At 40.4% G+C, this 16,382-nt stretch overlaps 1 protein-coding gene across 4 annotated transcripts in view; it reads left to right on the top strand.

The window, feature by feature from the left end:
* The window catches only part of sbf2 (SET binding factor 2), a 148,872-nt gene that overhangs the window by 109,092 nt on the left and 23,398 nt on the right, over positions 1 to 16,382 (top strand). For all 4 annotated transcript variants that reach the window (XM_056265753.1, XM_056265752.1, XM_056265751.1 and 1 more), the window contains exons 20-26: positions 4,585 to 4,757; positions 5,157 to 5,230; positions 7,683 to 7,878; positions 8,939 to 9,066; positions 13,199 to 13,374; positions 15,412 to 15,539; positions 16,026 to 16,227. In XM_056265753.1, the coding sequence (XP_056121728.1) occupies positions 4,585 to 4,757; positions 5,157 to 5,230; positions 7,683 to 7,878; positions 8,939 to 9,066; positions 13,199 to 13,374; positions 15,412 to 15,539; positions 16,026 to 16,227 (1,077 nt within the window). The remainder of the gene's footprint in view (positions 1 to 4,584; positions 4,758 to 5,156; positions 5,231 to 7,682; positions 7,879 to 8,938; positions 9,067 to 13,198; positions 13,375 to 15,411; positions 15,540 to 16,025; positions 16,228 to 16,382) is intronic.

Raw genomic sequence — 16,382 nt, 5'->3', positions numbered from 1 at the left:
TATGCAGCATGCGGTCGGAGAATTTTGTCCATGAAAGGTGGCCGGAGCCCCGAACAACCCGAAAGGAAGTGTCACAAATTGGTGTAATCCAACTGGCGTTGTGAAAGCTGATTTTTCTTTGGACATAGGAGATAAGGGGATCTGCCAATATCCTTTTTGTTAAATCCAGTTTAGAGTAAAATCAAGCAGTACCCAGCCGATCAAGCAATTCGTCAACCCGCGGCATTGGATATGCGTCGAATTTCGTCACAGTGTTCACCTTGCGATAATCCACACAGAACCGAACCGAGGCACTAAAACTATCGGGCTCGCCCAATCACTGCTGGATTCCTCTATTACTCCCATATCTAGCATCGCCTCTAATTCGCTCTGAACTACCTTTTTTTTTGTGTTCAGGCAAGCGATATGGCCGGCTGCGCACTACCACGCCTGGCTCTGTCTCAATATGGTGCTGAATAAGGAATTAGGTCTGTTCGCCCAGGCAGGGACGAGAACACATCGACAAACTCTGCCTGTAAATTGGCCACATCAGTGAGCTGGGAGGGTGAGGGGTGATCTCCTCCTGGCGCCAGTGCGAGATATTGCCTTTTTGTGTTCGCCTCTGGCCCGAGATCTTCCACTCACCACAGTCGCACGCATCACTGATTCCTCCTCCCTCCACCTTTTAAGGAGATTGAGATGATAAATCCGATGTGCCCTGTTCATGTCTTTTCGCGTTACCTCATAATTGAGATCCCCAACTCGCTGTGTGACCTCAAAGGGTCCTTGCCACTTCGCAAGTGCCTGTAATAAATTCTCCATAGAGAGCCGCCCCAACGTGTGGAGTTTTGTTCTCAGGTCCAGTACATATTGAACCATGCAGCTCTTATACAATGGCTCTGGTTGAATCAGGCTTTGATGAATGAAGGTTTGGTTACATCCTGAATCCACCAAAGCCTGATACATACCCCCCTTGATACTCACAGGTACCTGATACAGGCCAGCTTGATCGGGGGCAGCCTACGGTGTGTCCGGGACTCGGATCATTGTCCCCACATCCATCACTGGACACCGATTGAGAAAATGACCCAGCTCCCCACAATGCCAACAGGCCGGCCCAGACCTCCCCGCCGCCCTAGTGGCAGGAACCCTGGGCGGGGCTCTGGGACCAGCTGTCGGCTCTGCCTCTGGCCCACTCCTCCATCGGGGTGCCGGTCGGGGCGTGAAACCCCCTCGTGACCTAGGGAGCGGGACAGGTTTAGAGGGGGAAGGAGTGGGGGAAAACACAGGGGAAGAGGGAGAAAGAGAGAAGCTGGTCCTCCGCCAGTTGAATGGCCTGGTTCAGGACGTCGGACGGTGGCACTGGACCCACTGCGTGGTCTACCTCGGAAGCCGCAACACGACCTGCTCCAGCACCACCTTGTCGATGACCTCCTCGACGTCGCTTCCCCTGGCCATCAGCCATTCGCACATGAGTCCCGGAGCTGTTGCGCCATCACGAAGGGTCGCAGGATGGCGGCGGCCCGACGATCTTCTTCCTTCCCAGGTTTCGGCACCAGTGTGATGAGGTTCAGTGTTTTGAAAGAAGAAGACAGGGTCGGCGTGACTGGGACTCGTACGTTTTATTGCAAACTCAAAACCAAAGGTGCGCACACAGCGCATTCACCGTACCCATGCTACAGCACAAAACACTGTCACATTAAATACTCTTTCCGCTGGATCAGCTTAGACTCTTTCCACTTTCGATCACTCATTCCACTTGCTGACGGCGTACAAGTCCTCAATCCTTCTCTCTCTCGTCTCTCACTCCACAGCGGCTTATATCCGGTCTCTCCACGCCAATTACTGCAACAAGACACAGGTGTTCGTCATTTGCACTTGACCTACTTGCGCACCACTCGTCTCCTTTCTCTCCCGTTACAGACCTCGGGGACCAACGCCCCCCCCTCGCCACAGTCATTTTGTGTGTTTGAATGTGGCGGTCTAATTTAGTGCCTGGAGCAGCTGTAACAGTAGAGTTGAAAACTAGTGGCACTATTTGAAAATCGTTGCACCAGTGACATTTGACCAACTTGAAGCTAATCTGTGGAAAAAAAGAATGATTGATTGACAGAATGATTCTGCCAAAGGTGGTTCTTAAAAATGTGAAAATACTTATGCAAACAGCATATTTCAGGCTTAAGTTGTCTTATAAAATTACTTAAACATTTGAAAATATTTTAAATCCGTTTCAGTGCGCTGAAATAAAAATGTCACAGAAAAGCAAAATTTCAATATGTCAATTGTAGTCCTGAAATGTGAGAGAATTGGTTACGGGTCTGAACACTTTTGCAGGTCACTGGTGCTCAAGTCCATCTGGCATAGATCACTTAAAATGGAAAAGACGCACTGCAGGGGCTGACGGTTGTCCTTTCACCTTGGTTACGAAACACACATTCTAGTGTAAATAAACCTGATTGTTTCTCAGCTTCTCGGAGAAAATTATACAGTTGATTGAGTCAGTGAGCAGAAATGTAAGGAGAAGTAGCCTGGTGTAGGTCCTCAGGAGTCCTATCCAGTTATACACCACATCCTTCTCCAGTAGCCTGAGTGTTGCTCTGCTGAAATGAGTTGGCTGTTTGTGGAGGGAGCACTCAGACATAGCCAAGAAAAGATGGAGGGAGAGCAGTAGGGATAGAGCCTTTGTAGTAATAATAATAATATGTGTGAGTTTTGGGAGGCTTCATAGTCAAAATGGGTGATGTTTGGCCAAATCCACATCTCCAGAGTGGATCTTTCCTTCCTCCTGTCCATTTCTCTTCCTCTCAGAAATGTTTCAAGGCCAATAACTGCACACTGAGAGTTTTAAGTGCTTTTTGTCTCAGATGTCACAATTTTTCTTTTCTTTTTTCTGTATAATTAGTGGTCTTTGATAAGGCAAGCGATTAATCGTACTTTTGCTTACATGTAGGATTAGGGATATTTCTAAACGACTTCTCCAATTATGTCTTTCGTTGAGGAGAGGTATGCTATTATTTCTCTAAGCAATCAGACTTGATCATTTTCACCTGCCAGACAATAAATCCTTTAAGGCAGGGGTTCCCAAACTTTTCCGTCAGCCGACCCCCTTAGACATCAAATATTTACTTTAAGTACCCCCTGAAATTTTAAGTTAATATTTCATTACAACACATATGCATGTTCTCGGTTCTCTGATGTCAATGCTAATTTTAGAATTTATTGTTAACTCTTTCCACGCCATTGACAGAATATTCCATCATTTATGAGACAATGCTCTCTCTTGCCATTGACAGAATTTTCCAGCTTTCCGCGTTTTGACTTTTATACGGTAGGGGGCGCTAAAAAGTACACAATCTCCAGATCAAAACAGGAGCAGAAACAAGCGATAAAAGCATTGCTTGTGGTTGTTGTAGTCTTTGGGGGGAAAGTGTTTTCTCAGCTTTTTATTCAAAATGTATTAAACTTACCCACAGTCAAGTGTTGATTAAAAAGAATGCATGAAGCTAGTTTGTTATCTGTGGCTGGCATCTTTTTTTTTCTTCTTTTTTTTACTTTGGCAGGGAAAGAGTTAATATTATTTATATTAATAATAATTCTTATTATTATTAGTAGTAGTAGAAGTATGTTTAAACACTAATTATAAAATGAAGACAGAAATAAATGACTTTTGTAAATCACATTGTAATGTCAAATAAAAATTAATATTTGTTAATTATAATAATAAAATGCAGACTATATTTAATTAAAAAACAGCCTTGGATTTGATAATCGCACTAAGCTTTAATGCAATTATTGTGCAGCCCCATTTATTTATTTTAATTTTACAGCTTTTAATCAAGTACAAAAACTACAGGGGGTTTGTGAACCCACATATGAGAAACTCTGATTTAAGGCCCTAGTACGTTTAATTTTTCAGCATCCGCTGCATCTCGCGGACAGTTAAGTTGCAATCCTTCCAAAGTATACTTCATTAACCGTGACTGGATGAACGCGTTCGCCGTCCTTCACACATTACTGTTGCCCACACACAAGATCGGACTGTGCGGACTGTGCTGGTGAAGAAAAATTACGTCACGCAGCCGCAGATTGCCTGAGAGACACAGACAAGGGAAGTATTCTTTTGACTTTTGGAAGAACAAGATTTGAGGGGTTGATTTCTTTTGAACACCCTTGCAACCAGTTGTACGGCCCACATAACAGTTCTGCTAGAGCAAACGCCTCTCAGATTTTCTTTATAAAATGTAATAATCTCCTACACGACTTCATAAACAGTTGTTCTTCTGCAAATTGGGGAAAGGATTTGATTTATTTCCCACCTGAAATGTCAGCAACGGGTCTCTTTATTTGTAAACGGAGTTGGCGAGTGACATCACTTTCCCACCAGCACAGTCTGCACTAAAGCCCAGGGGAGATATCAGAGCCGTCCACTTCCTAACAGTGGTATTTCAGACCGATTGTGTGTAACAGACTAAACAGACATTGAATTGTGAGCAGACTTACATCAAAGCCTCTTTAAATGCTTAAATGTGTTATTTTAATAATATTGAGAGTGCCATTGCTGTTGTGTTGAAGGCTGCAATATAATTATTGTCATGTAATAAACAGTATTGCAGGGAGTGTGGCCGAGAGCTTTGACACCGAGAGTGGATTCGAAGACTCTGAGACCAGTGACGTTGCCAACTCTGTGGGGAGATTCATCTCTCGTTTCATTGACAAAGTGTGCACAGAGAGTGGAGTGACCCAGGATCATATCAAGAACCTGCATAGTATGATTCCAGGTAAAACACTGTGTGCACACATACAGACACAGTCAGAGTATTTCAACTTTTCTAGGGCTCGAAACATGCTGACAGCTGTACATTGACATAAACGTGCAACATTAAGATTTTTGTTTAAAATGCATATACAGTACTTATATATACTGTCAATGCTCACCATTTTCACAGTTAATTTCAGCAGTTCTCTCTTGTGATTATTATCTCACAAATATTCCTTGTAGTCAAAACTGCATGGACAATTATTATACAATTTAAAAAAAATGCAATTTAAAGTTCAAGATAATTAAAGTTCAAGAACAATTCAAGATATTAAGCAGTATTAAACTGAAAAAGTACTGTCACCCCATGTCGTACAGTTCAGAAAGTTTCCTGTATCAAGGTTTTTATCCGTTTGTTCAGGTATTGTAGCAATGCAGATGGAGACTCTAGAGGCGGTTCATAGAGAAAGCAGAAGACTGCCTCCCATTCATAAGGTAAGAACTTGTTCCCCACTGGTGAAAATTACGCAAAGCTTGTATGTCATTTGATTTGCTGTCTTGGTCATAGAGAAGTTGATCTTTCCCTTGATAGCAGTACCTGCTTTGTGCATTATATGCAGACTTACTTACACATTGCACAATAATTGACATTAACTCTTTTGTCACCATTGACCTGGAGATTTATTATCACTGATGTGCAGTGGTGGATGAAGTACACAAATCAATTACTTGAGTTAAAGTACAGATACCCTAATAAAATATTTCTCCAGTAAACGTAGAAGTACTCATTTTCAATGTTACTAAAAAGTACTTGTTCTTTAATGTACTTAAAGGGTTAGTTCAACCAAAAATGAAAATTCTTTCATTAATTAAAGCTGCAGTCGGATCAGTCAGATTCACAAATGAATCGTTACTTAGATATGTTTACAAGACAGCAAACTCTACGGATAAAAGCCGCACACTCTGGTTTGATTTGGGTAGTGCTAGAGCCTATATAGGCTACTTGTCTGTGTCTTGATAAACTTAAAGAAAGTTTATATATATTTTCTGGCTAGTTTACTGTAGTTTTTTGCAATACACCATACTTATTGAATATTTAAAAACAAGTTTAAATATTGTTTAAATATTTGTGATTCTTCATTTTCTTTTCTGACATACTCCAGTTCTTGTTAAAACACACTAGACATGCTTATTCTGTGCATTTGGATCACTTCTTGTGGGAAATTATTTGATTTGTCCATCAAGTGTGCTTTATCTTTAATTGAGCGTAAGAAGCGCAGCAAAAATAGACTCTGCGCCGAAACCCCCGCTTCATTGCTGCTCCTGCTCCCGGTGTGAATGCACTCATTGGTTAACATGCATGGGGAAAAAAACATGCACCGCTCACGGTTGCTGGCGGCCGTTAATGAAAGTGCAATTAGGCAGACGATTGAGTGCGTGACCAACCATGCACTCGCACAATACAACCACGTCAATTTTAACTCGCACATTCTCAAAAAACGGGCCCAATCTAGAGCCCTGCATCTGACTTACAAGTCAGACTCACTACTGTTCTCTGCAGAAAATACTGCCTGGCTTCAATAACAAGCTGAAAGTGATGTGTCCATGGAGTCAAAAGCTGATTATAAATGGTCACTGGAGAAACAATTGAGACACCTGATAATATCAGGGATACACAGTAATCTGTCTTTTGTGCTGGGCTTCTGAGATGCTTTGGTTGAAGAGAGAATTGTGAGCTGGATAAAGTCCTGCTGTCTGTACAAAGTTTGTTTTTCGAGAGAAAAAGAAACCATGATAGATTGTTTACTAGTGTGCAAATCGAGGGAAGAAGCTGATGGAGAACCCAACTGGCATCCCCAGTGTGAAGTGGACTGTTCTTCTAATACCGCAGTTTTCCACATAACAAATACTTGCTGTAATTCCCTATTTTTTTTTTTTTTTATGTTGGCTCTGTGTTAGTTCTTGTCACCCTTCTGAATCCAACTAATGAGTTAGATAATGGCACCGGACAGGGCCTGGACAGAACAACTGTCTGGACAGTGTAAAAACTGATGGCTTGTCTCTCTGGTGGTAAACACACAAGGCTTGAGTGTGATTACTGTGCCTGGAACTAAACCTAATAATTGATGCTTACTCCATCAAGAGAATCATTTGTTATCTGTCAAAAACCAGACCAAAAATACTTGCCTTTTATTGCTGGTGCAAACTGAATAACAGTGTTAGGCCCAGTTTACACCTTGTATTAGGATGCGTTTTGGTCGATCGGATCACAAGTAGACGAGGGAGACACATTCCTGTTTACACCTGGTGTTTTAATCCGTCTCTTTTGTCCAGTTTCTATCACCTCTGTCCTGATTTCTTCGAGGGGAGGGTCTAAGGGCAGGTGAACGTATTTTTTTTTTGGACAATTGGACAAAAAAAAAGCTTGCGCTATTTACATATGAACGTGACCGGCGACTACGGAAAAACCATACATTGTAGAAGATTTCGTTTCTGCTCTGACTGCCGCAAGTGTGTTGGAAATCAGGAATGGTGAGAGAACATTGTGCTTAGTACGTTTTTCATCTTCAAACCAAACTTTAATTTGGTTTAAAATCCCGTCTGGCTAGAGCGCTTCCCAAAGTGTTTCCGCATTAGGTCAGTAGGCGGTATTTTGCAGCTGTTCCTTTGACCACATGAGCTTTTACACCACAAAAGCAATCCGGTCTAATGTGTTTTCCACTACCTCTGGAAGTGCTTGAAAGTGGACAAACTCAAAACGTTTTAGACCCCGTTTACACCTGTATTTAGCGTCGTCCACTTGTGATCCGATCGACCAAAACACATCTTAATACCAGGTGTAAACAGGGCCTTATATTTCTGTTTACTAGAAAGATTGTGAATATAATCGTCTCTGTACCAAAGCATGTGCTCCTGGTCTTGCATTAATGACAGTCATTTTCTCCAGCCCAAGATCCTGCGGCCTGCCCTGCTGCCTGGAGAGGAGCTGGTGTCCGAGGGGCTACGGGTGGTCTTAGACCCTGACGGTCGAGAGGAGGCCACTGGGGGTCTTCTGGGAGGACCACACATCCTGCCAGCAGAGGGAGCACTCTTCCTCACCACTTACCGTATCGTTTTCAAAGGCACTCCTCACGACCCACTTGGTAACAACACTTATTATAACCCTCCTGTTTGGATAAAAGCCTAAATTAAAGGTGAACTAAGTAACTTTTTTACCTTAACCGAACAGCTTTGGAGTCATTGTAATGTTTATATTACTGATTTCGTGTTGAATGGTGGTCGTCTCGCACCCCCCTGGTGCCTGTGAGCCGCAAAACCACCCTTGCAACTTTGGGCCGGCGAGCCGTCGGCCTGAGTGTTAGGAAGTATCGTGTGATATCAGGTCTCGCGAGGTAACGAATTGCTTTACGGCAAAAAAACAGATCTGATAAAATTCTGATAAAATGAGCATCAAACAGAAATAACCCGGCGCCGTTTACATGGGGTGTTGGGCGCACGCAGCTCTTAAAGGGGCCATACCTTATTTCCACTCGTTCCAGCGTCCATCCTACTGAACAGGTACCGGTGTACAGGGGGAGGGGATCCGGCCGTGAGTGCGAGCCATCTCTGCGTGAGTGCTTTTCACGACAGTACAAGTACTCCACAGCGACTCTAGGGGTCGCTGTTTGACAAAAACTGAATTCTTACTGAGTGCTGCTTTAAAAATGTGAATCATATAATTTGAACAGTTTTACAACAACTTCTTTTGTTGCCTTTTTGGATATTCTACGTTTTGGTTACTTGGATTTTCAGTGGAGGGAGAGAAGCCTCTCAGGTTCCATAAAAAATATTTAATAATAATTTTGTTTTGAAGATTAAACAAAGTCTTATGGCTTTGAAAGGACATGTGGGTGAGTAAATGGGTGAATTTTTGGGTGAACTGTCCATTTTACAGAATGCCCAGGCCACTCTTCCAAGTCATCTGAAGACATTCAATAGCTTTGTGTGAGGGAAAGTTTTTGTTGTTGTCGAAAATAAAACTCTCTACTGTAGCTCTTGGATCATGTGTTTTTATGCCACAAGTTGCATCTCACAAGGGTTTGACATCAAACCAAGTTGATCCTAAATTTGCTTGAATCCTTTAATTGAACAGTTCTTCATTTAGAGAGTTTTACCTCTGAGATCTGTATTTATGCATGTACATCTCTGTCTGTGTGTGCGCAGTTGGCGAACAGGCTGTGATCAGAAGTTTTCCGATATCCACTCTAACTAAGGAGAAAAAGATCACCATTCAGAACCAGCTACAGCAGAACATGCAGGAGGGGCTTCAGCTGAGATCCTCCTCCTTCCAGGTACTGACACACTAAATGGGCAGCTAGTGAAAGGCTGATAACGCATCATATTACATAGGGGAGAGTGGGGTAAGATGTGACAGTGCTTAAAAGAAGAAGAAAAAATGTCCGCAGCCGCTCTACTCGTGAGCGCAAGTCCACCGTCAGTGTTGTGTAAGGTAGGGACTAGGCAGGTTTTTTGTGTTCATCTCTATTTCCAGTCGCTTTGCAGGCTCTTTTAAATGACAGTGTAAAAAGCTCAATAACTCTTTTATTTAAAGGCTTAATTTATGTCCTGTAGGTCCGTTACATTACGATTGAAATGACAAAAAGTGCAGTCAATTCGGGTGTGTTAGGCTTTTCAACTTCTGACCGATTCGCTTGTTGTGATTCACAGAGTTTTGACGAGTTTTATAGACTTGAAATCATTTCTAATTCAAAAGTAGTGACCCCCCCAAAAAAAAAACCAGCACCCCCAACCTAAAACATCTTCCCGTGCCCCTAATTGTCTGTCGCTCTTACTACTTTGAGGATTATTATTAAGTAATAATTTCATGCTGACTTTAGCTTACCCCTAACATGGGGTAAGTTGTGTCACTGGACTATACTGGAAAATTAGTATGAAATATTATTTATCAGGGTTTCCGCGGGGTCTTAAAAAGTCTAAAAAAGTCTAAAATTTCAAATTCACAATTTAAGGCCTTAAAAAGTCTTAAATTTGCTGAAGTATTGTGTTCTAGGTCTTAAATAATTTTAAACAGGTCTTAATTTTCCTATGTCCTCCCACAGCGCTTTGGAATGTTTTTTATTTTTTTTATTGGGTGGTGTTATAGTTCCTTATTTCGCTAGTCCAAATATAATTCACTTTAATTACGACTACAAAATAGACCAACATGCAACAGCCAATCAGCTTTGTGCATCCATCTAAGCTGTCTTCAGTACTGTTCAGTTTGAATAAATTAATTTACTTTGCAAGTAATTTTGAGGCTCTGCGTTTCCTTTGTACGTTTTTTTTATGTCGTGATATAGGTCTTAAATTTAATTCATAATGGTCTTAAAAAGTCTTAAATTTGACTTTGTGAAACCTGCAGAAACCCTGATATATATATTATAGTATGAAATATTATGTGTATTATTTTAAGTGGTCAGCTTTCCCTACATGCCTATATATTGGTTTGAACATACAAACTCTCTGTTGTGCCTCACCACCCCAGGTTGTATCAAAAAAGTCATTTTGATTTCAATGAGCCAAGCGCGGTCTGTTTTAAAGCAGGGATGTTTTCTGAAGAGGAATGTGCACGTTTTAGACTGCTCTCTCTGCTTGACTCATTATAAGTCTCTTCATGGATGAGGACAGAGCAAGAGAAGCACATGTTGTGTTCTTCACTATGCATGGCCTATAGGGCCATAAAGATTTTATGGCTCATTCCTATCGTTTTACTAACTTAAGCTATAAAATCTGGCCATGTATGGAAGGGAGGGTCATTTGTGCTGGTCTGCCCACGTGTGACTGCCAGCAGTCGGTGTCTGGGGTACATTATCAAGCCCTCATTAAGACCTGCAGGTCAGATAGAAGAGTGCTGAGGGATATGGGGTCACACAGACAAGCATTCACATGGCCAAACCTCCTTTTGGACTGTTCTCCCCAGAAAAGTGGGAAAAGATCTTGTTCCATACTGCTATCCAGCTCAGAGCAGTTCTGCAAGTCATTTCTCTTGCCCTGGAAAATTTCAAACGATTATTTGCAGATTTTCTTGCTTCATGAAGGTGTGGCAGCTCTATCCTCAACTATGGACGCTTTTCACATTTCCGTCTTTCTCAGAAGCGGAAGTCATCATTTGAGTAAACTTCTATATTGAGGAACGAAAACTACAACAAATAGTTTTTGCGTTCCCATTTCCCCCCATTAGCAAAATAAAAAATCAACGATAGAAATTCTATGACTTTCCAAAAGAAGAAAAAATAAAGAGATTGATTACTTTGGTCAGAAGAGAGAGAAAGATGTCAAATTTGCCATCACTCCCTCAGCTGTTGTCTTAGAAACAGTCGGAACTATTCTGTAATTGAACCTTTGTCAAGGTAAGAAAACACAAAGTATAGTGTTATAAATGAAAATATAAAAAAACTTTGCTAGATATTAGAGCCCGACCGATATGGATTTCTGGGGGCCGATACCAATATTAGGGAGTAAAAAAAGCCCGATACCGATATATCGGCCGATATTATTTATGTGTATATTATAATACAGTAGCAATATTATTTATGTGTATTATAGTACAGTATACCAGTCAAAAGTTTGGACACTTTCCTATTGGTGTGTACAAACTTTTGATGGGTACTTTACACAGTAGCTATAAACAGAATAGATATATTTTATAAACACGTTTTGCAATGATCACTCAAATGTGGTAATCAAACACTTGTGTGACACAGATATGTAATGGAGGCAGGGGGAATGATAGAATGAGAATTATACAGCTGCGCTGTAACCAAACTAGTTTGCATTGCATGTTATATTATATTATATTCTAAATACTGTTGCATAATCTTCACTAACGACGACTTTGTCTTTTAATTTAGTCATAACTTGTATCAATAAATATATAAAAAGTGTCACTGACAAAACCTTATTATCTTCTATTTTTACTCTTAATTCCTCTAATCTCTACCAGTGGAGGAAGAACTCAGATCTTTTTACTAAAGTAAAATTAATAATATCATAATGAAAACGTTTTTAATTACATATGTACAGTACTTTTATACTATTTTAAATAATTAGTAAGCAAAATGTACTAAACGTGAAACTAGGCTACTCTTAATGCAAAATGGCCCTATATAAAGTGTTATAATTATATACATTTTTGGAATATTGCTTGATGTTGTAACGTAGCGTTATCAGGCAGAATGAGCTTTAACACGGTGTCTACACCGGACGCGGCCGGACCCTAGACACCGGACCCTAGACAAAGCAGAATCAGTTTACTGTCGGAGATCGCTCGCGCCACGCATTTTAATCAATGTTTCATCAACCAATTGCCTTAATAAATAAGAAGTAGGCCTAAATATAGCAGACAATATAATCAGGACTTCTCAGCTGCGCGCTTTGCAATAGTCACAAGCTCACACAATACGTGACAGAGGCTTGTTGCAGAGAAATCAATTCTGTGAATTACACTGCGCAAATCACAAGTAGGCTACTACCCACCGGATGAAGAAGGGTTGGCTCTCAGTCTCCACAGGCTACATAAAATATTCATTTTATTTTATTTTATTTTTCGTGTTCGCATTTATGAGGAAAAAACAATGTTACAGACGCGACAGTTCAGCACTACGGACGTGAGCGCTCTGAAAGCGGCACTAAAATATGCTTTGAAACTTTCACATAGACATCAAACAGAAAGCACAAAACCTTTCGTTTCAAAGTGAATTTCGTTTTGTATTAATTGTATCTTAATTTTAATCAATGTTTCATCAACCATTTGCCTGCATTTAATTTATAAGAAGTAAATTTAGCAGACGATAGATAATCTCGACACGGAGGCGCCTGCGGGTGAACTGGAGCTCATCTCATGAACCGAAACTCAGCGTATAGACCTGAGAATTGAAATATATCTATATTGAAATGTCTACTTTTAAACAGAACAATTCAAAACGAAAGACAGACAGACTCATGTAATCGTATGAAATGTGCATTTCTCTCTGGCACGCGTTCACTGAAGATCGCGAGTCAGCATCGTCAACTTCATCTTTGGCTGACACTGACTGAAAACACTTGTTTATTAATAAACAATTAAACTGTCTCCTTGCTATATTTGTTGTATTCATAATCATTACTTTTGCCAGTTCCTGTGACAGCTTTTAGGTGCTTAATTGGCAGCGCCACCCTTACATGAATCACCGCACCGCATTTTTTTAAATATTTATTTATCGGCCATTATAAATGCCGATACCGATAGTTAGGAAATGCCTAAAATCGGCCGATAATATCGGCCCGCCGATATATCGGTCGGGCTCTACTAGATATACAATGTTAATAACTGAAAAGGCATCATCACAGTCTGTGGAAATGGTCTATTATATTTACTCTGTAAATCTGGCTAGTATGGTAGTTGGACCGTGGCAATTTCTGATCATATATCCTGCTTTGTTTTAGCTAATTAAGGTGGCGTTTGACGAGGAGGTGAGCTCAGAGATGGTAGAGATCTTCAGGAAACACCTGCAACGGATCCGCTACCCACCATCCATCTTCAGCACCTTTGCCTTTGCAGCAGGACAGACGGCTCCACAGCTCATATTACCCAAACAGAAAGAGAGGAACACAGGCTTCCGGTCAGTGCAATATACGTTTTATACAGAGGACATAATTTAAATGTAATACTATTGTTTAGGCTGCAACAAAACCCTTGATATCCTAATCATAAGAAAAACATTAAAGTAATACTTTACCTAGAAATTCTGATTCTATCATTATTTACTTATCTTCATGTCATTCCAAGCCCACGTGATTTTCTTTGAAATTTAATGAAAGGACTGGGGTTGTGTGCACCGTACAGCTCTGTACTATATTCTAAGCCTTCGTAAGGCATACAATCAGTGTGTTTATCGTCATTAGGTAATAAACCGATAGACAGAGCTTGATTTTTGCCCCTTACCCCGATTTCGCCCGGCATTTAAACACCTTAAAGGGATAGTTCACTTTGAAATAAATTTTTGATATGTTTTAGCTTACCTCAAGGGCATCCAAGATGTAGGTGTCTTTGTTTCCGCAGTAGTTTCAATTTTGATATTTTTAGGTCAAACCGTTCTTGTCTGTCAGTCATATAATGCAGGTCTATGGTCACCACCTCAAAGAGCATGCACAGAGAAGTCCAAATTAAACATGATTTAATGACTCGTAAATGTAAGTACACATTGATGGCCTAAGACACGAAACGAGCAGTTTGTGTGAGAAAACGAACAGTATTTATATCGTTTTTACCTCTTGTAAACACAGCCACGTCCAAGTGATCTGAGGGCGCGGGCGCTTCGGTCTGTGCGTTACAAGAGGTAAAAACGATATAAATACTGTTCGTTTTCTCACACAAACCGCTCGTTTCGTGTCTTAGGCCATCAATGTGTACTAACATTTACGAGTCATTAAATCATGTTTAATTTGGACTTCTCTGTGCATGCTCTTTGAGGTGGTGACCATAGACCTGCATTATATGACTGACAGACAAGAACGGTTTGACCTAAAAATATCAAAATTGAAACTACTGCGGAAACAAAGACACCTACATCTTGGATACCCTTGAGGTAAGCTAAAACATATCAAAAATTAATTTCAAAGTGAACTATCCCTTTAACCTGTCTTCTGTCGTCTTATTGAAGTGCACATGTGTGATATGTGACAGGAACGCGTCCTTATACGGCAGGTTTAAGTGCTTCCAGTCACAGCGAGTGTTTCGCGGTAGGGGAGGAGAAAAATATTGCATAAACTTTGACTTTTTTGACCCAAGAAATATAAAATATGTGTTCTCATCTCCTGCAGCTGAAGTTCCAGTGCTACAGTTGTATAAACTTTAAATATGAGAGGAGAATGAGTTTCCTGCTGACATTTGGAAATACTCTGGGGGTTTTAATGTTTTTTTTTTTTTTACTTTTACAACTCACATAATAATAATAAGGTAATTTATAGAATACCCTGAGTGAAATATGTGGATGCTTACATTTTGACGTCACCACCGGGGAATAACCTGTGTTTTTTAATAGAGTCTTGTAAATGTGGTTTACTTGAATTGCTAGGTTATTGACTTGCATATAAACCGGTAAAGCAGGTTACTTCAATAAACTAATTTTTTGGTTGTTATGAGTGTATTGTGTGCATGTAAACATGCTCGCCAATCTGTTTGTCAAACTTTACGTGCATTAAGCACTATGACTGCATCATCTGAACTTGAGAACTGGATCAGTCAAATTTGTGAATGAATCATTCAGACCAGTTTTGCAAACTGTCTTTTAACAGATTTCACTCATGAATTAGACATTGCTACTTCTCTAAAGAGCTCCTTTGAACACACTAGCGAGAGCTAGAGCGGATGTCAAGATTTTCAGTGTATGACAGCTTAATTTTAATTTTCAAATCTATTCTTCACATAAAACTGTCATATGGCTTCACCAGAATTGGAATATAGCACAAGTCATACGTACTACAGTAATGATCATTTTGTGTGACCCCAGTGCTCATTGACATTCATTATATTTAAACGAGTTTCCAAGATGTTCAATGGAAGAAAGATGGTCATAAGGGTTTGGAACAACTTGAGGGTGAGTAAATGATGACAAAAATTGTGGGTGTACTGTTAATGAAAATCTTGTTTATTGTAGCACCCTATCTAAGACCATTGTGAAAGGGGCTAAAAGGGCCGGCAAGATCACAATGGGCCGCCAATCCACTCTTAAGAAAAATGAGAAGGGCAGTCGCATGACGTGGCATGAGGATGATGACATCTCCAGTGAGTATAGTTCACAAAGAATCATTTTGGTAACACTTTACAATATGGTCCCATTAATTTGTTAATGCTTTAACTAACATTAAATAACAGTGAGTAATACATTTGGGTTACACTTTATTTTAAGGTGTCATTGTTACATACTTACTTACTATTGGGCTAAGGTTGGATTAGGGTTTGGTTGAGGTTTAGTTGCGTGTAATTATGCATAATTTACTCCTATTACTATGGTAAGTACATGTAACGTGTAACAAGGACACTGTAAAATAAAGGGTTACCCAGCTCAGGTTCAATAAATAATATTAACAGATACAACTTTTTTTTTTTTTAAACATGTATTAGTAAACGTTTAAATTGACATGCTTTAGAAGTAGTTAGTTCTTGTTAACTATAGTTAACTAATGTGAACAAATGGAACCTAATTGTAAAGTGTTACCAAAATATGCTGTGTTAGCAGTCATGGTCGTTCACTAGTTTGATGTGTTTCAGTCTCAGATGATGGAGAGCCGCCCTCCAGCAGCACGTTGAAGGCCTCAGAGAAGTCCACTATGGAGCAGTTAGTGGAGCGAGCCTGTTTTCGTGACTACCAGAGGCTGGGCCTGGGTACCATTAGTGTTAGTTCCACACGGTCTAAAAGCGGAGAGCAGTTCCGTGTTACGGCAGTCAACAGGCTCTACTCATTATGTCGCAGGCAAGAAGCAACCCAACACCTAGACTTTGTTTGAAAACCTGGTGAGCAGCCATGCTGTCTACTGCCTACATAGACAACAACTGTAGAAACAGTGAGACTCAACTGACATTCACAGTCTGAATCGTAAACTTGTGAGATATAAGCTTTTTTTCCTT

Source organism: Rhinichthys klamathensis, unplaced genomic scaffold (assembly GCF_029890125.1).
Source record: "Rhinichthys klamathensis goyatoka isolate OS25496 unplaced genomic scaffold, OSU_Roscu_1.1 h1tg000240l_1, whole genome shotgun sequence".
NCBI classification, from domain to species: domain Eukaryota; kingdom Metazoa; phylum Chordata; class Actinopteri; order Cypriniformes; family Leuciscidae; genus Rhinichthys; species Rhinichthys klamathensis.
The sequence above is the reverse complement of the archived record's forward strand: the minus strand, read 5'-3'. Positions and strand labels throughout refer to the sequence as shown.